At 42.9% G+C, this 25,826-nt stretch overlaps 1 protein-coding gene across 16 annotated transcripts in view; it reads left to right on the top strand.

The window, feature by feature from the left end:
- Window positions 1-25,826, top strand: part of ADGRL3 (adhesion G protein-coupled receptor L3) — a 406,353-nt gene that overhangs the window by 212,935 nt on the left and 167,592 nt on the right. For 14 of the 16 annotated variants that reach the window (XM_071742547.1, XM_071742549.1, XM_071742548.1 and 11 more), the window contains one exon: window positions 11,812-11,921. In XM_071742547.1, the coding sequence (XP_071598648.1) occupies window positions 11,812-11,921 (110 nt within the window). Of the gene's footprint in view, window positions 1-9,398; window positions 9,620-10,507; window positions 10,617-11,811; window positions 11,922-25,826 lie in introns of those variants that run through there. The other 2 variants (XM_071742544.1, XM_071742543.1) reach the window with 2 other exon arrangements.

Genomic DNA, 25,826 nt, shown 5'->3' with positions numbered 1-25,826 from the left:
CACAGCATCAAGCCCGAGCCCCTGGCATGAATTAGCTGGACAAGTGAGGTGTCCTTTCTGCAGTTTATGCAGTTGCAGGGAGTGACAGGTAGGATGAGGGTAGTTGGGACAGTTTCAGTAATTCATGAAGGGTGCTGGCTATTCAGACACACCACCTCAACAATCCAGAGTGAAGTGAATGCTGTTAAAGGCACTGATTTCATAAGGAAAAGCCCCATACTCTCAACATTTGGTAAAGAACTTACTGTCTGTAAAACATGGGAGCTGTTTGTGTTAAGGCAGAAGAGGAGGGCAGGCAGGCAGGCATTTTATAGAAGAGGGTGGGGAGGGTGTAGTGCACCCCTGATAATCCCATAGAGAAGCTGGGCACAGTTACAGTGTCTGAGTGAAGCTGAGAGTAAGTCCCCTGTGTGGGGTAGGGGTAGCTCTTTTTTATTAGCTCTGCTTGAAAATCTTAATATTCAAAAGGGAGGCTTTGGGTGGGTGGCTTGGGGAATGTCTGTAGTGACATGAACTGGTGAAACACTGTGTTTATCTTAAGGGATAGTACACTCCCACTCCCCAGCTCAGACTGTTACTGGTCAGTGGTGCCTGTAAATGACTGGTCACCTCCTGAATTTACTGGGGTGCAGATCAGGCCTGTGGGGAGAGCAGCTACACAGCAAGCAGGATGTTTTTCTTTTCCAGGAACAGGCTGTTGCTTCTTTGCTTCTTGCAGTGAAGTGAATGTCTGCCTCCCAGCAGGTCTCAAGTGCTCATTCCCCAGCCCATGATGTGGTTGGGGATCAACCAAACTGCACGGGTGCAATAGGTCTGGCAAGGTGACAGGGCAGGCATCAGAGGCCAGAGTCCTCTACACCTTGGTGGTAGCTAGCAGAGCAAGCTACCAATCCTTGACATAAAATGCAGGATTTTATTTGCTTTTATTAAGTAACAGAAGCTTAATTAAGTTTCTTCTGTATGTAATAAAGCAGTAGAGCTGAATGTAGGTCAGGCCCAACTAATTGTTTCACTGATGTAGCAGCTGTTTGATGCTCAAGTGTTAAATAAGAATGCTGAAAACTTTTTTTTTTTTTTTTTCCCCTTCTTAAAGGAGCTAAGTGGTCTCTTTCTCAGGGGACCGTGAGGTTAGCCTTGGCCCTCTGAACCTAATTAATCAATGGTGAGGTTCTTTGAGTACTGCCTGTGGAATGCTCTGTAATTGCTCACTTGTGCAGTCATTTATTTTGTTTAACCTGGGATGGATTAAACTCTGGTCTTTGCTTCTGTCGTGGAACAACTCCAGCCGTGCAACAGCAGGCTCTGCCTTTGGCTGCCAAGCCCCCAGGGACATGGCAGGGACAAAGAGAAGGATGGCTCTTCCCCTTCCTTCCCACCATGCCTCCTGGACCATTGCTGGTGGTGAGCATCCCAGGGCTGCACACTTGACAAAGGAAATACCATTACCTGATAATATAACCCAAGAATTCTCCAGATAGCTCTTCCTTTCTTTCATGTCTCAGAAACAGAAACTTCAATGATTTTTTGTGCATGTGTGCAGTACTGTATGCTCTGCTGGGACCCCTCTGGCATCCCACATCTCCCACCAGCTGTCAGGCAGCTCGGATTCTTTTCCACACTGCAGATCTCCAAACACACATCCTCCTCTTCTTCAGCACGGAATTTTGCCCCTGGGTCAGAGGGTCTGTGTGAAGGGATGGCAGGATTCAGTGACACGGTGAAGGCTGCCAAAACATAGGGGTCAGAAATAAGATCTTTTCTACCAGCTGGCAGGGGGACCAGAGCTGTGCATTCCCAGGCCATGGCATGATTCTGCTTTTGCTTCCAGCCCTGGCTGTTTGTTCCGAGGCTGTGTTGTTAGTAATGCTTGCCATTAACATTCAGAAGAAAAGTAGATCATCTGAAGATGTTTCAAAAGGGGATGTTAAAATTTATCTTCCCTTTTATTAGATCCACTGCACCAAGGCATCCAGTGGCTTTACAAATGTAAGTAATGAAAGGCAGAGAACAAATGTGAACTACAGAAATGATTTATGGAGACATCTGATGAATTTATCCTGCATCTTTACCCTTTCATCCATCTCCCTGGACTACAGCTAGTATGTCTGAGCAGCATCAGTCACATATTTTAAAGCTGACTTGCCAGAGACATGCTCCATGGTTTGGAATGTGGATTTCCCATTTTTTGGCCCACCCAATTCTCCCGTGCAGTCTCAGGCAGGGTTGGGTTTTTTTGTTTGTTTTTCTGAAGAACTATCTAGAGTGGGTTCCCGAAGTGGCACTTTGTGACACAGCCTGTTGCCTGAGAAAAATGCTTCCTAGCAGCTTCACTGCTCTCCATGAGACCCAAGGACTCCCAGACCATCCTCCAACAGCTGAGCCTTTTGGCAGCACCTCCAAGAAGCAGCAAGCTCTTCTGAAAAATTCAGCTCTGTCGGGAGGCAGAGCCTTTCTGGAAAACTTGCCCTTTGAGTTTAGGTTCCTGAAAGGACTCTGTACTTCAGTCTGTGAGTGCAGCATTAGGCAGGCTCTGTAACATGATCCTCCACTAGCAAAGTGTTTTCTGCATCTTCCCAAGGTCTTGAGGTATTGCAGATGCCCTGTTGCTCTGTTCCTACCAGTTCTCACACAGATGTTTCAAAGCCTGTTTTCCAATAAGAATTTTTTTTTTTCCCTCAGGATAGTATTTTTAGATAACTCTGCATTTATTTCAACCATAAATATTAAGGGCAGTTAAGGTATGTAATGAGCAAGCAGTGTCCCATTCTTCACCTTTTCTTCAGACAATGAGGGGCAGAAGAGCTGGTAGCATGTGTAGCTGAAAGAGAGAGAGATAGGTGGATGGATGGATGGATGGATGGATGTGCTGGAAACTGCCCTGGGAAGGCCATGTGAATAAGGAATGGGGTGAGAGGAAGGCCCCCGACTTTCCCCAGTCCAGCATGCAGCACAGCTGGACAGATGTTCTTAAAAGCCTTGCTGGAGCTGCTGGACAGATGTTCTTAAAAATGTATCCCTACCTCCCCTGCCATGCTCCTGCATACAGCCACAGAAAATTCAGTGCTGTGTTTAGACCTTTTGAGGAACTTAAAATGATGGTTTCAAGTACTACATCGGAGATCCCTAAGATACTGGCTGCTCCCATATATGCCTTGGCTGGGCACCACTGGGCTGGGAGCCATGTGAAAGGTTTGTGATGTGCTTTCTCTTGAGCTTAGAATCAAAGTCCAGGCTGCTTTTATTCAAGCTTTGGGCTTAAGATAAAAGAAGCAGAGTTGGCTATGTTTGTACAATTATTTTTTTAAATCCCTTTTGAATATATAAAACATATTTAGTTAATTTCAGGATTATTTTTTTTATAAAGTGTTTCTTTGTTTCTGAATATTATCTATGCTGTTTTAATTTCTGAGGCACAGTGGCCAAGACTCCTTTACACCAGGTGCTGTATAAAATCAGGTGCCATTACCAGCTGCTGTATTAATAGCATGTGGCCCTGACAGGCTGTTTCAGTTACTCACTAATATCTTTTTGTCTGATTTAGCCATGATGCTTAAGGCATAACCAACCTCTCACATGGTGATCCTATGTCTCATTTGGTGAGAAGCTTCCCCCTTAACAGGCTGAGGAGCAAGTGCTTCCTTAACTAAAATCTATGGACCTTTACTTAAAAATCACCTCTGTATCATGCCATTGGCAAGAGTGATGAAGAGAGAGATTGCTCTGGGTTTTAGAAACAGTGCTGCACAGATGCCTTCAGTTCACTCCTGAGTTCACCAGGGAATTGCCCAGCTCTGACCTCCTGCACTGTTTGGATGCATTCATTTTTGTTTCGTTCAGTCATTCAATTATTATGTCAAATCTGAGATGGAGTGCAGTACAAATTATTTTGGCCCCAACCCTTTCTTTAGCCTTATTCACAGAGGTGAAAGGCTAATACATTAAACTTACCAGCCTGTGAATACAGATTACTTTAGCCCATTTAGAAACCATATTATCTCATCTCAGTTTTTGCTTTTGCAGGAATCAGTGGCTGGGATGGGGATGTTGGATGGTAAATGGCAGCATTGTGGCTATCACGGGCTGTGCAATTCCTTGTACTTTGAGAAAACATGGCAGTTAGTGGTTTTCCTTTAACAGCAGGACAGAATATCTTTTTTTATTCATCTATTTAGAAGATGTTTGCTTTTGTTTTTTTCTAAAATATTTGCTTTTTGTTCAGCCAGTGCTGAGCAGCATGTTCATACCTGATGGTGCTGCAGGGCTCCAGCACAGCTTCAGCTCCCCGTGCTCTGGACTCAGTGGATAAGTACTGACTGGTAGACTTTGGGTCTGAACACAATTCAGAGCTGTTGCAGGGAAAATAATCCTTTGCTGCTTGCTCTGGCTTTGCCATCTCTGGGTGGCTGCACTGAAGAAAATTTAAAAAGGGCTTTAAGTCACATTGACTTGTGTTAAAATGGCAATCAAGGCAAAGTCATGTGGAGCACCAGCTGAAATTCAGTCTGGACTTCCTCTAAACTTTAATTTGACCTTTTAACCCAAATTAAAACCCAGATTATTTTCTGTTCACAGTTATTTTAACTAGTGTTAACTTTGGCTAAACCAAGCAGCCTAGTCTTGATTGGTTTTTTTTAGGTGTTTACTCTCCTCTCCAGATATCCTGTCAGTGTTTGGTAAAGTGGATTTTTATTAGGGTGCTACAGAAGTTTATGGAGTTGGAAGAAGCAGAGTACCTGTAAAAGGACAGATGTAGTTCTTTAAAAGATGAGCTTTACAGCCTTAATGCTTGCCAGGTTTAGTTTTCAGCCCTATGGACCAGACATTAGTCTGTGCTGCAACTCTGGCTTCACTTGTGTCCTCAGCTCCTTGAAGCCTGAGCAACACCATGACTGCTCATGTCTTAGGTGCAGATCTCTTTTCCATGCTGACCCAAACCTTTTGTCTGGATGTTCCCAATGGCTCAGACAGAAACTCATTTCATTGTCTTGCACTAATGATGAGTGTTTCTTTCACCAGGTTTTTGTTTAGGTTTCTTGTTGCCACAGGGATGCTGTAGGCAGGCACATTAACACAAGGCACTTGGCAGGTTTTCCTACTGGAGTACACATTAATTTCCCTTGGGGATTTCAGCCCTCCTCCCCACCCTGTCAATTGCAAAGAGATGGGACAGAAAGTAATCCAAGGAAACTATAAAGTACAGGAAACATTCTGTGACGAAGCACAGAGGAAAAAACTTTCATTGCTTGGGAGGAAGGATCCTCCTTTGGGAAGAGTCACAAGGAGCCAGGGTATCCCCACTGCTGGGTCCTGCCCCAGACCTCAGCTTCCCAAGCTGGGGAGTTCTTGACATGCACAGGGGTGCCCCAAATTGTCAATAAATATCTTAAATCTTGTGAAAAGGCTGTTAAATGCTTCTTGTTAAAATTTAAGGGCCTTATCAGTGAGCTGAAATGACATAATTACTTCTTCTTTTTTCCTGTGTAAAAATGGTATTTGAATTATTTCCAGGACCTGTTTTCCATCTTGCTTCCAGGCTCTCCATAATATATCAAAGTAGTCCCCTTGGTGACCTTTATAGCTTGGATTCAGTTTGGCTCTGCAGGATTTTTCTGCTGTTCGGCTGGCTGGGGTTTTGGTGTGATTTTGGTGGTTTGATTTTTCTTCAGATATGCTTGGCCTAATATAAAATAATAATCAGAGGAACAAAATAGGATTGAGGCTTTAGAAAGAGGACAGCCTTTTCCCATCAAACTTAAGATTTTACACTAACCATTGCAGTTTAAATGCATCTTGCTGCCTATCTCCACAAAGGTGCTTGGTGAGGCTGCAATTAGTGCTCTGCCTCTCCATGTATCAGTTTGATCACACAAGCAGCAGCCTTTCTGACAGCTGCAGCACCTGGATGGATAATTAAAAGCTGTCAATAAAGCACCAGAATGCAGTGTGCAGTGGGACTCCTCTGTGCTAGCACTAAACACCACAGATAATTACACTGCACCAGAGGCTGGAGAGCCAGATTCTCTGGGCTCTGAAAGATCAATAAAAAAGGCCCATTCATAACGAAGAAAATGTTGGAGAAACTGGATTTTTATCTCCCTGTCACTCGATCCTTTGCTTTTAAGGTTTTGCAGAGGCAGAAAAAGATTTCGTTGAGGAATTCTTTGTTTCTGGAACCTAAACAGGCAAAGGATTTAGCTCTGCTTTTGTGCAGGATGTTATTGAAAGCAAATGTGGTGAACCAAAGGCTTTTCTCAGGGATTGTGGTTCTGTTCTCCCCTCTCTCCACCCTCCACTGCCTCCCTTCTCTGCTTTTTCTCTTTTTTTTTTCTTCTTCTCTTTTTCCTTTTATTTGCAAGCCATCGTGTTAACTCTGCTTAAAAGTGAAATTTCTCTTCGCTTCCTCTTTATTTTCTCCAGGACATTATTTTTTATTCTTATTGTTTTTTTATTAGTAGTAGTATTTTTCTTTTGACCCTTCCTAAAGGGTTGATTTGGAAATATATTGACAGGGGAGAACACACTGCTTGCTGACTTATTTGCTGTGACAGCCTCTTTTCTTAAAGCAGTCATCCAGAGATGAGATTTTTGTGTTCCAGATAAGGCAGAGGATGTCTTGCAGCATTGCCATGAAGGATAATGAATTAAGTTTGTCTCTTGCTGTAAAACCATTAGAAAAGTATAATAGACTTTGAGAAAGATGCTTAGATATTGATGTGGTTATATTAACGTGCCCAGGTACACGACAGCTGCTTTGTCTTTGCAATTAAAAATAAAGCCATTTATTTAAAAATAAAGCATGTGAATTGGTTGAGGGGGGAGATAACGAGTTTCTGGTTTTTTGGCAGCTGGTGCTCATTTGCTCATCAGTTGGCAAAGTGGCTGAACACAGGTGAGCCAATTTGGTTGGCACATTTGGCATTAAGAACCCCTTGTTAGAGGTTGCTGTTGCTGGGGAGTAGAACCAGCTGCAAGGAAGATCTGATAGCAGCAGCAAGGGGTGGATAAGGCAGCTCTGTGCTTAGTGAACAAATCCAAGTTCATGGTCACAGAGACTGATATTTTTTTATTTCCAAGGTAGTGCAGATTCAGGAGGGAGCAGGCAGCTTTCCTGTTGGTAGTGTTTTCTAGGGTGAGCTTTCCAGAGGAGCTCCTGGCCACGAGGTTGCAGAAAGCATTGCTCCACCTCAGAAGAGCTTGTCTCTAAGGTAAGGACCAGGAGAAAGAGGATGTGCTGGGTATGAAGTGGATGTTTGAACCCGTAGGCTTGTTGTAGACCTCTGCAGGGATTTCTGGTTGCTTTTCTTCTGCATCCCACACGTAACAGGTGCCTGTCCCCATGGCTGTGGCACTGGTATTTCTTGCCTGGGGCAGTCAGTCCCCCACTAGATGGGGATCTGGAGTTTTGCACCTGCAGTGATTAATGCTGAAAGGCTGATCTTTGGGTTTGGGCTTTGGTTTTGTGCTACCTTTGCATTTTTGTTCTGGCAAACAGTGCCCCAGACATGTCGAGCCTGATGCTGTTGACATGTCTGTGCTATTAAAGTTTCTGGGAAGGCCTGAAATAAACATCACCTGCCAAACCATTATTTTTTCATTTCTTTCTCTTTTGGTAGATATATCAACACTGTTAGCACTGGAAAAAAATCTAAGCTGTTGGAGCAGGAATAAGAAGCTGTTTATGTCTTAAACTGCTTCTGCCTTACTATCACAAGATGACCTTGTCACTTTAAAATCATAATGTTTCGGGGAGAAGGAATGGAAGTTTGCTGAAGGGAAATGAAGTTTTGGTGTTTGTTTTGTTTAAAGTTTGAGCCCAGTGTTACAAGCAGAGTTGAGCCCTGCAGCTGGTTCTGATCTCATCTGCTTCCTTTAGTCCCACTGCTATAAATACAAAACAAATGCCACATGAATTATTATTACTGTTTCACATTAAAACTCCTGAAAGTCATTTTCCACTGGAACTGGGACTATTTTGTATTCTGCAAAAATAATCCATGTTTTCTGTTACAGTGTATGTGTTACACTGGATTGACACCTCTCTTTTAGAGTATATACTTTTCCACATCTGCAGAACAACACAGGTGCCTTAATAAGTGGGAATGTAGCTGGAAAGGAGGCATAAAGAATCACTTTTTTTTTTTTCCCCTTTCCTTCTCTTTTGACTGGAACAATTTACACTTTTCCCTGGGAGGTAGTTTTTCCTCTCCAAAACTCTATGTGAATCATGTGAGCTCCTATTTATGAAATTCTGGGCATAAAGGAATGTATGTTGCTGTGAGTGTTTCAAGTTGGAATAAAAATGCAGATATTAGGCTATGCTTTGGTTTTTGATCTCTGGGTTGGTCTTGGTAGGCATCTGTGCCTTGGCAGGGTGAGTGTGAGATGGTGGCCTTTTCATCGGGCAGACTTGGCACCAGCAGAAGTGTTCAGAGAGGGAGGCAGGCACTGGCAAGACATGTTTTCCAGATCTTGCAAATGGAACATGCAGCACTTTTTGCCATCCTAGCCTGAGTGCTTTGGCAGCATGGTGAGATATTTCTGTTGAGCTGGGAATAGGCTGCCCAGGGAGGTGGTGGAGTCCCCATCCCTGGAGGGGTTTAAGGGTCCTTTGGATGTGGTGTTGGGGGATGTGGTTTAGGGGAGAACTTCGCAGAGTAAGGGATGATGGTTGGACTCCATCACCCCAAGGGGCTTTTCTAGCCTGAAAGATTCGTGTCAAACGGGCCTTTCACCTATCTGGGAAGAAATACTTCAGAACTTGAGAGCAAGAAGCTGTTGTGAAAGTGGAAAAAAGTATGACCAGGAAGCACATCAACCAGAGGGTGTAGGTGTTGTGGTCGGTGCGGTGCCGGTTTTGGTACCGGGCAGGGGCTCCCAGGGGTGTCCCAGGTGAGCTGATGAGCTCGTTCCGCCCCAGGAGCATTTCCCGCCTCAGGCCTTCCCTGAACACAGGACCGAGGCTCTGCCCTCAACACCAGCCCCGAACACGGGGAGGCGAGAGAAAGCTACAGGTGGGGAGACACAGAACTTAAGAGAAGAGGCAAGGAGAAAGCAACGCCTGAGGAGAGCGGTGCTGGAACAGAACAAAGAGACCAGAGGTGCCTGAGGACATTTCCCTCCCCACCCCGCGGTCAGGTGGCAGCCTGTCCCCTGCCGCCATGGAGGAGGAGCCCGGCCGGGAAGGTGTTGCGGATCTGCCGCCCGTGAGGGATGCCGTGGGAGCAGCTGTGTCCCTGCAGCCTGGGGAGGCTCAGAAGCTGTGTCCCTGCAGCCCGGGAAGGGTGAGGGAGCAGAAGCTGTGTCCCTGCAGCCCGGGAAGGGTGAGGGAGCAGAAGCTGTGTCCCTGCGGCTGTGGAGGGAACGGTTCCTCGCGCAGCCGTGGGCCCGCGGGCCGCTCGCGCCGGAGCAGTTCGGTCCTGAGGAGCCGCGTCTGGCGGGAGGAGTCCGGCTGGAGGGGTACCTGAGGGACTTTGTGCCTTTGGGGGGGACCCCGCCATGGATGAGGGAAAGACTGAGAGGAATATTTCTCCCTGAGGAGGAAGGAGCGGCAGAGAACAACTTGTGGCGTCCGGACTGTGGGCCCCATGCCTGTTCCCGGTGCCGCTGTGAGGAGAATGAGGTAGAAATTTCCAGAACAAAGCTCTCTGGGCCCAAGAAGGGCGGGCGTGGGCGGGGGGGGGGAAAGAGGGGAGTCTGTAAACTTTTTTTTGTTTGTTTTTTCTTTGCCCTTCTTTGATTTGATTAATGATAAATTGATTTTCCCCAAGTTGAGCCTGTTTTGCCCGTGAGAGGAGCCCTCATAGCCTTTGTCTTGACCCAGAAGGTTCTGTGTGCGTGTCCTCCTGGCCGCCCCGTAATGGCGGACGGGGAGCGACCGGCCGCAGGGCCCTTTGTTACCGCCAGGCTCAGACGGCGGCAGGAGGCCCGGTGCTTGGGCATCCCAGATCCAGGGATGTGAAAGGGGCCCTCAGGACTTAGAGAGTTGGGGGGAAAAGCCCATCTCAGCACCCCACATTTCCCCGTGTCACGGTGCTTTTCCTCTCTTCGGTGATGTCGTAGAAGGCAGCACACATTTGAGGAGGTTAGAGCTGGTGTTTACAGCCTTCGGCTTCCAAACCGAGTTTTGAAGTACTCGTTACAAACCAGCAGCTTTCTAGGTTGCATGTCTTTGCTTCTGGTTTTTGTGTCCAAGTTCTCACATAAGAAAGAAATGTCTGCAAGGAAATGCTTCTCTATTCAAAGCTAAGGCTTCCTTACAGACAAAACCCCACAAAAAGAAAACCAACCAAACAGAACAACCACGAGAACTTAAACACGTGCAGATGAACCCTAAATGTGTCTGTTCCTCCCTCCACTTCTAATTCCTCATAATTTTGCATCCTGAATTGTGATTTTGGAATGTCTCATTGATCCATTGCTCTTATTCTATGTGATGTGGCCAGGGCTGTTCCTACAGCCACAGGGACTTATTGATTATGCCAGTGCAATTACTTCTCGAAATGCACATGCACGTGTTGCCCAGCAAAGGGTTTTTTTCTTTTTTTTAAACTGAAGTTTGAGATGATGTTCAGAGCCTCTTCTGTAGTCCCCACTTGCACTCTCCAAGACACCTGTCGGTAAGTAGGCAGAATGAGGACAACAAAGTTACCCTTTTTGTTAATAAAGTTGCTTTTCTGTGTATATGATAAAACTAGTCACTTGCTGTGATAACTGTCATCTTTCAACTAGAAAACATGAGAACCTCTCAGCCGTCTGGATTATCTGTTATCCAGCAAAACAGCCTGATGAGCAAGCTTATCAGCTCTTATTAATCGTCCCATAAAATTAAAGAAATTATGGAGCTTAAGGCAGTCATTAATGAGTCAATTTTAATTTATGGGCTCAAATAAAATCCTCATTAAGGCTGACAAACTATAGCCTCAGGTAAACATGAAGCATTTCCACTGCAGACCTAAATGAGTTCTGCACTGGATGTTGTGGTTTCTGCCAGAAGAGCGAGAGGGTCATGGGTCCCGTGTCACATCAGAGGAGGCAGCATCTCAGAAAAAGTAAATGCAGTGGTCTTGCCCTTCGGAGTTCTCTGGCATGCAAAAGCATAAAGATTAAAGACTAATTATATTTCTCTCTTTTTTTTTTTTTCTTCTTTTTTAAACAAGCAATCATGGGATTTTTCTCCATAGAACTGAATGTTTTTGTATCCCCAAAATCCACAGAATTTGTACATAGAGGTGCTTGTACCACACGAGTATAGAGACAAGTGTGGGTTTCCACACGTACACAGTTTAGTCACCCATGGATGAGAGTCATATGTGCCACAAAGAAAGCATCTCATGGGGACAAACCTGTGTGTGTGCTCTTAACTTGAAAGATAACTGCTGCAGCAGACAAGGTTGTTTCCCCCTGTGCAATTGCACATCAAGATCTTCAGCAAGGACTGAAGATTGGTGGGAGTGCTGGTAGTTAAGGTTAATTAAGGTCAGTGTGGTAGAGTTTGAGGTTTCAAGAATTAGAGGACCATATAGCTATAACAATTTAAAAAAAAAAAATCTTCCTCTTGGCTTGGTTTTAAATAGATACCTCCTGGTGCTGTAAGGGGTGCTGGGAAGGGGTTGTGCCATCATGCCTCTTCTCATTTGGCAATAAACTGATGAAGACATTGCTGCTTGCCTCCAGCCTTTTTGCTGTGTCTGGCGAGTGCTGAACTTCTGGCTTCTGCATCTTCACTCCTGTTGAAGCTGGAGGTGCCACTCAGGCTCTTGATTTGTCCTTGTGTCTGGACTGTTTTCTGACTCTTTTTTCCTTCCTTTTCAGATGCAGTAATCGGACCCAGTGTGCGGTTGTCGCTGGCCCTGATGTGTTTCCAGACCCCTGCCCGGGGACCTACAAGTACCTGGAAGTGCAGTATGAGTGTGTCCCTTACAGTATGTATCTTGATATATTTGCATTTGTTTCTTTAGTAGAAATCTGATTTATTGTGGAGACTGGGCCAGCCTTGAGCTTGTCTGTTGTTGCCCAAGGGCAAATAAACATTCAGTGACAAACTGTGTGCATCATATGAAACTGAGCTGATAGATATGGAAAACTGTCAGTGCAAGGTGTGTGCTTAGGTTACAAAGACCCAAATAGTGCCCCACGTTTTCCTTGCTGCACAGTCTAATGGTGACAGATCACTTTTTGGAAAGCACTGGGTAGCCCTGTGAGTGAAAGCAGAGCAGAAGAACGAAGCACAATTGGTGGCTTGTAGCTTCTCTTACCAGAGTTTTATGTGTGTGATTATACAGCAGTGTGCTTTGACTGACCTACCTCTGTAATTGCTGACATTCTGTAAGTGCCTTAAATACAGTGTTGTATTGATGAGGAGGTATAAAGCTAATATCTGGGGGATTTTGATGTTTGATGTTAGAAAATACTAATATGTAAGCTTCCAAAGTTAAGAAGGCAAACCACAGGCATGCCATTTCGCCTGAAATTTTTAGGGTAGAAAGACAGCCATCTGAGATTACAGCAATGTGTGCCAAACGGGAAGTGTCAGAGCTACAAAAAGTTAAGTGTACCACAGAATTTGCTTTCTGTAGAAACCAAACCTGTTAGATGCAGTTACAGTCCTACTGTCAAAAGTGACAGACCTCAAAAAAGAAACAACATTCGAGATGTGGTTTGTTGTTTTTTATTAGCAGTCATAAAGGGCTGGATGGTGCATGACATCACTGTTTCTAGGTTTTCAGTTTGAATAGGATGTATCTTCACTGCCTCAATCGTGGGCTGAGCAGATGTGGCTGAGAAATGACAGCCACCCCACCTGGATGGTGAGAACTTACTCGGGTGGTCCCCACCTCTTGAGCAGGAGGTGGCTGCCTACCTTCCACCACGATGGAAGTTTTTATTTTTTATTGTTATAAAAATAATAATTTATAAAAATATAAAAAAATTTTAGTTTTTATTTTATTAGTAGTATTTATTTTATTACCACGATGTGGAAAGGCTGTGTGGGGCTTTGCTTGTTGTGAAACCTCAAGGTGCAGCTAAGACACCTCTCTGATCAGAAGGGGCACTTTCTGCTGAGAGACTCAGCATATCCATCTTTGATTTATTTTAAAAAAATGTGAAGCTTCTTAATGCAGTGATGGAATATTTTTTATGGTGTGAGCTATTCAGCCCAAGGAAAGACTGACATCAGGGGCTAAGGGTCTACCCTAGAAAGCTTGTACCAAAATACCAGTTTGGAATTATTCTACTCTAAATGAAGTCTTTCATTTTATAAACTACACTGTGCACGGGGAGGGCAAAGTGAGATAATTTTCTACTTATCATAGCAGGTTGTATTTCCTTGTGATTTGTTATTTGCATGAGCTGTGCCATTCTCTCCCGAGGCTGGGCTGGTAAAGCAATAGTCATTACCTAGTACCCCTCTGTAGCCTTTGTTGCATATAAAACAAAGAGGAGTAATGGTGCCTTGTGTGAAAGGTAATATGTGAATATTATGCTCCGAGGTATTAATCGACCCTATGTACAAGATGTAAAATAGCTCTTGTGAGAGGTTGCTCAGTACCAGAGATACAGTAGGGATGGAGTAGGTTTTAATGATCTGAATATTGGGAGGAAAACAACAAACCACACTGCTTTTGCAATTAAGTTTGGAGCTTTGATGGATGTCTCCTCCATTTGTTTATGAATCAAACACAGTGCAGGGGGGAACAAAAGGTGAGCACATTGTAAAATCACATCCCGTTTGCTGTGCTGCTTGTTCTGCATTGTCTAGAAATTTTGGGTCAGATCTCCACACTTTGTTACTCAGTGTACCTCCAGGGAAGTTGGTTGTGTTCAGGAAAACTGTGTCCCCCCTTCTCCTATGCCTGGTACATGATATCTGCTTCTCCCTCTCTGCCCTCTGTGATACCTTTGCCATTTGCTGTGGGTCAGTTGGTCTCCTTGGGTTCTTATCATCGAGTCCACATGCTTCAGCACCTCTCTCTGAGTGTGGGCTGTTGCCCAAGCCTTTTCAGGCCCAGCTTTCTTAGCATTGCCACCCACACCCAGCTGCTTTATGGAGCTGGAGGAGGGGAGTGGGCTCTGTGGTCTTCCCATTGCTGCTCACTGCTTGGCAAATACCTTCCTTGGCCACTATCATTTGCTCAGTGGCTTTGTGCACCAAGCCCTTGATGACAGATGGTGTTTGCTATATAGCCATCTCTTAAAGCCCAACAGCAGTTGCATAACAAAGGAATTAATATTTCAGCAGGCACTTAGGTGCAATTCCAGCATTTTTTGTCTGGTTGGATGGGTTACTCATTACAGTTTCAAATTATTTCCTGTGGACAGAGAGAGACCGTTCACCCGAGCACTGGGGAACGTGCTCAAGAAAGCAGCGTTTAGGAGTCACCTTTGTCAGATGTTGTTAGGGCTGACCTTAGGCTCTCATACTTAATATAGTGCTAGTGTATACGCTCCCTCAGAGAAAAGTAATGGAAAATATAAAACTCCACTGGGTAGCCTGCTTCTCTTGCAGTTTTATTTATTTGTTTATTAGCTCTTCTACCACTAACTTATATCATTTTCAGGAGGAAAGCATCCCCCTTTCCTCTCAGGAGGGGTAAAAATAAACCTCTTCTAACTTCAGCAGCTCGTATATTTTAAAATGTCCTTTATATTACCCTCCACACTGCATTCCTGTTTGGTCACTGGAGACGCTCCTAACAAAGAGAGTTTCATGAGGCTGCAGTTACTTTCAGCATGTGGGAAAGACAACAGATTGCACAGATAGCCCGCTCCTCTCCTGATTTTCCTGATCTTGCAGACAGTTGAGGTGCTGGCAGATGCTGTCTACAAAATGGACAGTCACTCCAGGGACCTCTTGACTTCTTTTACTGCCCTCTGACAATGAAAAGCAAGCAATTGCAGCAGGTTAAAAGACACCAGGCCTAATCTGACAGGCTACAATGGCATCAATTGTTCTATTTTTCTGGTGTCAAAGAAAGTCAATGAATTAATTTTGTCTTTCTCAAATCAGGCATGTGGTGTTTATTTCTCTGACACCTGATTTAAATGCTGCCCCTTTTCTTCCAAAGTACTGAAATAACTACTCCAATTTTCTTAAGCTGAATTTTCTTTCAGTCATTACTGATGAAGAGAACTTTTACCTGGTTTTCTATTAAATTTGTGCCACTGCAGACCAGCATTTTGCCATTGCCACATCTGTGGACACATGGTACTTGGTGAAGAGGTGTCTAAAACAGCATTTTAGGCTGCATTATGCAGTGTGTAAGCATGGTAAATCTCACTTTGTGAGGGCTACTTTGATCCAGTATTGTGTTTTTGTTTCCTAGTGCATAGTTTTTCTGTCCACTTGCGTTTTTACAGAGTAGTGCTAAATGGAAACAGCAGCGGTGGAGGTGGTTTAGTGAAGCTAGGTCAACAGTGGTGTTGCAGAAACACTTATGCAACAGTATCTTCTTCTGGTGCTTGTACAGTCCTGTTGTCATGGTGCCAGTACATCTATGAGTGTAATTTTTCTTATTTCACTTTTGTGATTTGCTAAGGGACTTCCCCTTGCACTCATGAGCCAGAGCAGAAAGCTGAAAAGTGATTTATCCAATGCTGTAGACAAGAATACTGGTGACAAGCAAGGGAGTCCGCTGTGCATTACCAGTGGTGGTGGTAGAGCTGCTGAGCTTGTTGTAATTGGAAGCAGCCAAATTTTCTGTTGCTACTCTGATAAATCCAAACCAAGGTGTTGGTTTTCCCTATGTAAATGCAGCCTTTGTATGCATATCACTCTAGAGCTCAAGCCATCCATGTTTTAGTAGTCCTATTGTGAGGTGGATGGAGAGAAAGAACATCAACACCTTCCTTTTGTTCTGGCCAGCCTGTTCTGTGGGCCCTGGTGGCACTGCTGTCCTTCATGGGTGACACCCCAGGTCAGAATGGGGAAAGGTATTCTAACATGTGAGCAGCTGTCTCCCACTGGCTTCGGCTGAAATTTAGGGATTGTCTGCATTTAGATTTTATTTCTGGATCAAAAAGAATGTGAGTTAACAACGCAGACATATTTTGGAGTGCTTTTTCTGTTCGGTTCCCTGTAGGCAGGACCACTCAGGCTCCTGAGGATCTAGCATGGTGTTGGAAAGAGGATTTAGCTGGCTGAGTCAAATTAACCTTCAGTTACTCCTAAGCTCTCACATCCCTTAGGTGCTAGGTTTTGGTTTAGGGAATAACTCATATGCTGTTGTCCTTCAGAAACTGTCTGTTTTTTAAGAGACTTGGAAAGCTTAAGATATAGGGTAGGACAAAATGGAGAAAAAGTGAGGGCTCAGCGAGGACAAGGCCATTGCTGCACTGATGGAAAGGATGGCAGCAGCAGGAGGGAGGGGATGTGGGTGACTCAGGTGGCATATCCCACTGAGATGGTCACTTGCCTCACACCCAGGTAGCACATCTTCCATCAGCTGTTACTATTGGGGAGCTCTATTCAAAGGGCTGCTTTCAAAGGGAATTCAAAGGCATTTTCAAAGGGAAAAATGTTTGTGGTGTTTCTTCTGTCAACGGGCTAATAAATGTTACGAAGGCAGCAAATATCTTGGGTGCTTACGAAGATTTTCCCACTTCTTTAATGCTAACAAAGTGAAGGAAAAGAAGGCTTGATCACGGTTCTTCTTTTCTCAGGACATATTTCTTTGTAAACCTAGAACCTGAATCACTGTTCCCGCTTGCTGTGTTGGTGGAAGGAAAGGTCATTTCTTTGCTAGAAATATTCCATTTGTTGCTGACAGAAGGGTAGATGGGCTTACATATCAATAAAAGTGAGGGATGGTAAGTGTGACGTGGGAACAGAATTCAATAAAGTTTTATTGTATCACAAGTGGTCTGAAGTACATTTAAAAACATTAAATGAAGGCTCACAATATCTGCTCTGCTGGACCTGAGGGCCAGTGAATAGAAGATAATTGAATAATGATATTTTTAAGAGAATACAGGCACTAGAAAGCAAACTGATATTTTCATTGCTCCCAGATTGCTGGTGGAAAGGGAAAGATGAAAAAGAAGCTGGAAGAAAATTGCAAACTGAAAACGATTTAATGAGACCACTTTTCCCAAGACAACAGCTCTTATTTCTGGAGTGCAGTAAGACCATTATGTGGCCTCCAGGCTTTCCCTGTGTGTGTTTTCTTGCCACCTTCCTTAGCTGTTGAGAAGCAGTATTTGCCCACTGAGAGCAGTGCTGGGTTTTGTTAAACAAATGGACTTGCAGATTCTTCAGTTTGCTTTTGCTCTGAGATTTTGTTTGGTTTGTTTGTATGTTTTGGTTTTTTCTATTGCCAAGAGGCCTTGGTCCCCTGAGGCCCATCAATGAAAATAGCAAGGCTTAAACTTGCCTGCTGGTGCTTTGGTGGGTAAGGAGTGAAATCCCCTCTGAAGTCAGGTGTCTTTAGTTTTATTTAGTTAAATAAATGATTTGTGTGTGTGAGCCAGGAACAATAATTAAAAACACAAACCCCACACATCACAGGTAACTACACATTATGATTATTTCTGACCAAGGAATCTCTACTGTGTCTTCTGCTGACAAATTGCCTTTCTTCCAAGGCATACAGTTTTCCAAAATACCCATTTTTATTTTTATTTTTTTTTTTTGTATTTGTTCAAATTCCAGCTTTGCTTATTGGTTCTGCCTCCCCAGAAATAAAGGGCATGTTATGTTCCCTATTGGTCTCCTTTCACTGTGTGTTTTTGGGGAGACTGCATCTATACAATAGCAAGTTGGAAATAACCTAATATGGGACTTTTCAAACCTGTAGGCTGAGCTATTTGCATAAGCTGTGCATAGTTTTCAAGAAGGAAGCAAAGCTAAGTGCTGAAAGCTGGAGGAATTAAAGGTGTTTGAAATCTTGAAAATGGCCTGGGATGAGGAACAAAGGACATTTGCCATGAGATGTGATGTGAGTCAGTTTTGGATCTGAGATGAGATTGGTTTACACCAAAGGAACAAGGTGATTTCAAGTGTGTGTGCCTGTAAAGCAGTGATTTAAAGGGCTGCTGTCAGCAAGAGCTCTATGTGTTTTCTTGTGGGAAGAAGTTAAATAAATGCTAGACAGGCCACCACTACCCACTACATCTGTAATTGAAGGCATGCTTCTGTGAAAGGCTGACTCCTCTCATCGTGGTGCTTTCCTTTAGCTTGTGGGACACTTCATGTCTCTCACTTGAGCCAGTTATGAGCTCTCATGGGAAAAACTAATTTTGCTTTGTTTCTTTCTTCTGTTTGTTTACCCATTCACCTCCTGAGCTAGCTCACTGCTCCCCAGACCATGGTTTAAAATACTGAAATACCTCTCTTCACTGCATTTGGTCTTTACACCGTGCACTGGTTCCTGAAACAACTGGTTCCTCCATGCACAACAGGTTATACTGCCACGTGGCTTTGAGTCACACGTTCTGTATTGATAAGAAAAATCACCACAGTGCTTCTGCTGATTCGTATTAAATCTGAAATGTTGCATGGGAAAAGAGTTGGATTCTGTTACAGTCTGGGTATGGATTTGTCATCTGATCAGGGAGTGGTTTATTGTGTAGCTTTTAGGTTTTATTTTATTAGTAGTATTTATTTTATTACATTATTATATTTTTATTTTATCTTCTGCCAAAGTCAGTCAGGACAGAATTTGTTTGCTAGGTATTAATACCATGTACAAAAATAAGTTGGTAGCTCACCTCCATAACTTGGTTGTTACGAAGGAGTCTCTGCAAAGAGTAAGTGTAATTTCAGTCATATGAGAATCACTTCTCTGCCCGTTGCATTTCAGAATTGTGTTCTTAATTAATCATTGAGGTGATAAATCATTTCTCAGTCCTTCTTTCAAGATTTTCATTGTTTTCATTTCATTAGGTTTTTTATTTTTCACTTGGAAGAAAAACACTTTGCAACATTACAAAATAGCTTTTTTTTTTTTACTGAAGGCTGAATTAGCCTTTTACATGATGCACTACGAGTGAGGCAGCCAGAAGCCAGCTCTCCCAGCAAACATCTGAGTGGGACAGCATGCTAGGTACAGGAGTATGGATTAGTCTTTGGGATTAGAACCAAGTCTTAGGGCAAAGATGGTGTATTTTTATTTTAATTTTTTTTTTTTGAGGCAAACTCAGAACTCCATTTTCTGTTTGTTTGGAAGACACTGAGCATCTTTTGGAGACATTGGATACATTGCATGTAGGTGAGGTAAACAGCAGGAATGGCACAATTTTTCTGAAAGTTTGGGTGGTCTGGTGATAGATGTGATTCAGGAGGAGATAATTTTTTTCCCTTCCAATTATTTCTTAAAGGTGGAAAGTTAAATGGGTACTGGTGATGAGTTTGCAAGAGTAAAATTCACAGACTGACAGGAATGCTGGGAGGCATGGAAAACATGACAGTAGTTTAATGCTGGGGTGTTTTAATTTAAGCAAGTACAGCTAGGAGGTTTCTTTCTTGCTTTAAAGGATATAAAAATTTTCTTGTGGTAGAGCAAGAGAGGTAAAATTCACTTATCCTCACCATCACCTCATGCTCACAGAGTTTGCAGTGTGGAGATCCAGTTTTCAAATAAGTCAAAGACTTTACTGTGGACATCAGAGAGTCATAGAATGCCAGGTTGGAAGGGACCTCGAGGATCATCTGGTCCAACCTTTCTAGGCAGGAATATGGTTTAGATGGGATGGCCCAGCACCTTGTCAGGCAGTCTTAAAAGTGCTCAGTGTTTGGGTATCCACCACTTGCCTGGGGAGATTATTCCAATCTACAACTGTTGCCTCAGGGAAAATTTTTCATCCGGTATGCTCCTGAGATCTCCCCAGGAGTAACTTGGATCCATTACCCCTTATCTTTTCCATGTGACTCCTTATAAAAAGGGAGTCTCCATCTTCCTGGGAGCCACCTTTTATTAGTGGAACATAGCAATAAAGTCTACCCAAAGCCTTCTTTTCCCCAGGTTCAGCAAACCCAGTTCTCTCAGCCTTTTCTCGCAGAGCAGGCTTCCCAGGCCTTTGCTCATCTTTGTGGCCCTGTTTTGTGATTCTCACATTTTAATCTTTTTCTTGATATGTATCCCCATCAGTTATTCCTAGGGCTTTTAGAACTGTTTCTTTATAGAAGCTGAAGGTGCAAAACTGTGATGAGTAGTGTAACTTTCTTTATGAAGTTTATGAATATAAGGAGGTAATTTAACTCCTTTTGTTGCTTTGGAGCACCATTCATTCCTTTCCACAGCAGCTGCCTTTTTAGTGAGAACGTGTATATTGTCAATTTGGGCTTAGCCATTTAAACCAAGAGGTGCTTAAAATCTTTGTTGCCTGAATGGCTTTGGCCCTTGAATCTGAATCAAAAGTCATAAAATCCCAGCAAAACTTTCAGCCAGCAAACATCAGGTCAGGCTCCCAGTAACCTGAGGATACCTAAAGTCATTAGCTTTTATCAAGAAATTAGTCCTTGTCACACCCATTTCTAGCATGGTAAATAACTGATACTGTCTAAGCAAGACTGGAAATTGTAATACAGGGGAGAAAGAAGCATGAAATTGTGGTGAATCTTTTGCAGTATTAATAAGCTACAATCCTCCCACCTCAGCAGCTAATGGTTCCACATCCAGATAGCAGAGCATCTTTCTAATGTCTGAAATAGATTTGTGTATGAGTAAACTTAGCCTCATCCCTGCAAATATGCTTTTCTGGAGCACCATCAGAAAGAAAGATCAATGAAAGATCATTTGTCTTAGTTTGGTTTTACCAAGCTATATTTTTCCTCTCTGACAAGTCTACTACTAGATATTTGCCACAAATTTACTGTTTAAATATGACCCCATACTTCCCAGTTGTTTCTGAAAAATTCTGTCATCATTAAGAGCAATATATTTATTTCCATCTTTAATAAACTATTGTCTAAATCACGCCGTTATGCCAAGCACCCTCTAGAGACTTTGATATGGATTTCGTACTTTTTATAACTGATCTTTGTGGAGGTAATGTTTGTATTTCCAGATTTTGTTCCTATTATCCTTTCATTTCTCTCCCAAGAAGTACTGCAAAGGTTTCTTTCATTGGTGCAACCAGCATAAGGAGATTAGGACCATCCTAGCCAGGTGCTGTTATGATTCCACAAAAGAAATGAAATACATTTGTTGGGTTTTATTCTGGCCAATGGGAAAAACAGAATACCTGTATCCAGTTGCTAAGGATTTGAAGTTCATTTCTTACAGCACATGAGGGATGAGGAAGGGGGGGAAATTTGAGTGTATTAAGGCAAATCCCTTTAGTGTGTGAAATACAAAAACGCATCTTTCCAGATCTAAAAATATATCTTTTTTTGAGTTTCTTGATAATAAAAGGGCTTCAGGAGGAAAGCCAAATGCAGCTGAATATTACTTTTTTACTCATTTCCTCCACTCTCCTTGCTAACAACGTTTCCATTTGACGTCTAATAACAGTATAGGCCTGCATGAAACCTCAGCAGTTGTATGCACCTTGAACTCTGGGAAAGGAGACAGAAACAGACTGCATAGCATTTCATTTTGGTTAGTGTCTGTCTCTGTTTTCAAGACAAACCAAATGAGGGAGAATTTGTGGGAAGCTAAGGCAAAAGGGCCTCCTCAGGGCATCCTTTTGCAAAAATAAAAAAATAATAAATCAATTTATGCCTGCAGGTGTCCTATCCCAAACCTCACCCAAAAAAAAAAAAAAGACATGGCGTGTTGTTTTCCCTGCCAGCCTATATAGTAATGTTCTTAAAGGGGCTTTGGGGCGTGTCTGGCTTTCAGTGGGGACAAGGGAGAGGGGACAACCAATTCAGATTAGAAAAGATTTATTCCAGTTGATTTCTCAGATTAATGTATTGCTAAGGATCTAAACTAATCTCCTCCGAAGTGTGTTTTCCCTCCGTGGCTAACTTAAAATATGTCTAATGTAGTTTTAAAAAAAAACCCTTCATCTAATTTATCTTTAATTTCTCCATTCTGCTCTACAGGCTGACATAAAAGGATTTACATTGTGTGTTTATCCCGTCCAATATCAAAAGCAAATTCCCTTCCAGATCTCAATTTTCACTGATAATCCTCAGAGATATATAATTTCAATTTACCTTTCAGATGACATCTGCCTGGTTTCTCTCTCTGCTTCTATAAAGGTGTTATTCAGCAGCACCTCATTAACTCTGTATTTTTTTCCTCCCTTGTGTGCATTGAATGTTGTCTTTGAGTGGAACTATTGTCTTGTCCATTGCTGTACAGCTCACACCAGTTCAGCAGAGGCTGGGGCTAGCACATTGCTGCAACATCCAGCTGAGTCCTTTCTTTTTATCCAAGGAGAGGCAGTGTTGGGTCTTTGTCTTTTTTGCTTTGAAAATTAATAATCATACAGTTTTCAGTTTAAGCTCTTGTAAAGGCTTGTGGGATCACACAGACACACATTCATGCACCTGAAAGCTTCGAAAACCTCAGATGGTCAGATTTGCAAAATAATGTTTCTGCTGAACAGAACAGCAGCTATTGGACTCTGGGGGGTTTTGAAAATGAGCCCATTATATTTAGGTGCCCTAATGACAATTAAACTCCCCTGGAAATCTGCCTTTAATGTCTGCATATGCAACACTGGCATCATGCCACCTACATTACTATTGAAAGTAGCAAATGGAGCATTTAGGCACTATGCTGAATGCAGCCTGAGAAGACTGATGTTCCACATTTCTGCAGCAAAACTGAAGGGATGGGGGAAATGTAAATTCTACAAACTAAATTCAGATTCAGTTTGAAAACTTGAACTTGCAGAGAATAAAAACCATGAAGCAGTGTGTAAGTTTCCTGGATGCACAGGTGTTTCCAATGCGTGCTGTTGGAGATTTCTTTTTAATTGGTAACACTTGTCACAAAACATTGAAATTTGAAGATAAATTACATAATAAAGTACTGCCAGTATAATGCAGTACTGCCAGTTTTAACATGGTGGGGTGGCTGTGTGGGGAGTGCTTGCAGTACACAGATGCACACCTGAGTTGGCTTTGATACAGGCAAGGAGATGAGGTGCAGAGGCACAAGCTGTAATGCAGGAATAAATTTCCTAGATTAATATATGTACCAGGCAGAGCTGTACCCCTGATTTCACTAGGGCTTTCCCCATTGAGACCTCTGGAACATACCTAGGCATGTGGATAAATGCTTGTTGAATGTTGCAGTGCATGTTTCCATTCCATATATGCTAAACACAAATAACAGAAGCCTAATTTGGGGATCAATTAATGTGCTGAGGCTGGATTTTCAAAGAAGGAACAAATGGGCCTTTGTCCATTTCAAGACTTGCTCAGAAGAATGAGAATGTGCCATGTACATGCTCAGGGAAGTCTGCAATTAAATGTGTTCCAGATTACTCTGGTGTGGGGAGGCTATTAGTAATTATCATAAAGTGACAAATCTACATTCTGTGGCACATAATTTGAAAACAAAGTCAGTGTCTCAAATAGAATCCATTAAAAACTGTTCTGGTTGAATTACTATGTTCAAGTTAACTTCTGAAGTTTTGGAGGGTTCTCTGTGTTGGTTTGGGGGGGGGGGGTGTTTGGGTTTGTTTTGATTTTTTTTAAATAGGCTTAGTAAAGATACAGTAGTTGTCTTTGAGCACATTTTGATAACAGCCCACTGGCACACTTAGAAGTTTTCTTGTTGACTTGAGGGGAATTTGGGCAGTGTGGCAGTGGGCAGAATTAAAATCAGTGCAACCTTCGTTATCAGGGACTTCAGATTTGAGAATGGAGGCACTTGTGGTGCAGTGGTGTTAACAGGGAGAGTTATCTCCAGTGTGAAGGCAAGGCATTTTTTTCTCAAAGAGGACTGTTCCATGCTTCAGTATCCTCTCAGAGAAAAAGTCTCAGATCAGTACTAGAGCACACAAAACAGTCATTTAGATTTTTCTTTGATGCAAGAAGGTTGCAGAGCTGTGGTTTGTAAATGCAGGAAGAAAGCACAAAAGGCCAGAGCTTCAGTAGAATTGAAACTGTCTGATGTTGTTTCAGGTAATAGGAACAGCTTTTTAAAGTAAGTTAACAGCAAGGAGGTCAAAACTAAAAACTGGACTTGATACTTGGTGATGATTTGACTTAAGGGGATGAATTAAAACCAGAGACATTGAAAGCTTTTTTTGCCTCAGTCTTTAATAATATCAAAAGACCTTTGGCTGCCCAGTCCCTCGAGTGGGAGAACCCTAATTGTGGGAACAGTGATGTTCTGTTTTCCGACTGTATCAGCTGAATGTGCACAAGTCTGTGGGGTCTGTTTGGATTCATCTCAGAGTACTGAACGATCTAGCAGATTTTATGGCAGGACCCCTCTTGGTTGTCCATCAAAGGTGTAGAGGGGCTGGGCAGGTCCCTGCTGATGTTCCAGTTCACAAAAGGGATGAGTTAAGACCCAGGGAACCGCAGACTTGTTAGTCTAGCCTCAGTTCCTGGAAAAAATATGGAGAAATACTGGGTGCTATTTAGGGACGAACATCATTGCTTTCTACAACTTATTCAGGAGGGGAAGCAGAGAAAGGAGGTGCTGATCTTTTCTCTCCAGTATCCAGTGACAGGACACATGGGAATGGTTGAGAACAGTGCCAGTGGAGGTTTAGACTCAACATTAGAAGTGTTTCATTACTGAGACAGTGGTCATACTGACACAGGCATCCTAGAGAGGTGGTTAGTGCCCCAAGCCTGTCAATGTTAAAAAGGCATTTGGACAATGCCCTTAATATGCTTTAAATTTTGGTCAGGCCCTTGGACTAGGTGATGATCCCTGCAGTTCCCTGCCAACTGAATATATTTGTCTTCCATTCTGCTCTGTTCTAATTGTATTCTAAAATATGCCTTGTGTATCATTGAATTTTAATACCCAATGACACAGTCAACTGCTCTGCACAGTGGCACAGACATCTAGCAGTTTCCTTATTAACTGTTTGAGGGAATTGGCACCAAATTATGAAACTATATTTGCTACAAGAAAATGATGACTCTTTTCAATGAATCAGTAAGTGGGGCTCCCAGGTGCCATGTGTGTGCCTAGAGGCACTTGACCATTGTTGGCAAAGTATGGCAAAGAAAGGTTTGACGTGTTCCTTTGCAACACTTCTTCATCTACATGTCAATACTCGTCTTGAATATTCATCTTGAAGTGGATTTTCATAGCCCAACTCAGGCCAAATCTTATCAATTATGAATGGATGCAACAGATGGTATGTATTACTGTTTTTAAGAATGAGTGATGCGTTTCAAATGAGAAACACATGTTGCTCAGCAGCTTTAGCTGCCACTTTTGAGATGGGAACCAACTCCCTGACCCCTTCTTCCCTTCCACTTATTGGATAACATCCTATTTTAATGACCCCCAAATGAAGACCATGAAATACAGCATGATGGAAAACTGTGAGCAAACATCTCTTCTAGTGTAAAGGGATCCTGCTCTTTCTCAGCTTGGCAGGAGCTGCATCTGTCTGGGAAAGGGTGAAATTTGTGTTTGGAACTCAAGTATCAGTCAGCCTTTCCCAAGGGGCTCTGGGACAGGGAAGTTCTGCCTAACTTATGCAAAGTTTCAAGATGTTGGTTCAGTATTATCACAAGGGACCAGCTGGTAACCCAAGATCAAGGTGTGTCATGATGATGTTGATTGGGTGCCTGGCTGTAGAAAATATTGTGTAATCCCTCAGGAAGCCAGTTGTCTTTTCAATCTACACCTCTCACATTGCTTTCTTTTAAAATTAAAACAATTGCTCTAAATACAGCAGGTGAAATGTTGTTGTGGAATGGAAACCTGGCTCTTGGTGAGCAATCCAGATGACAG

Source organism: Heliangelus exortis, chromosome 4 (genome assembly GCF_036169615.1).
Source record: "Heliangelus exortis chromosome 4, bHelExo1.hap1, whole genome shotgun sequence".
NCBI classification, from domain to species: domain Eukaryota; kingdom Metazoa; phylum Chordata; class Aves; order Apodiformes; family Trochilidae; genus Heliangelus; species Heliangelus exortis.
This window is presented reverse-complemented; position numbering and strand designations above follow the sequence as displayed.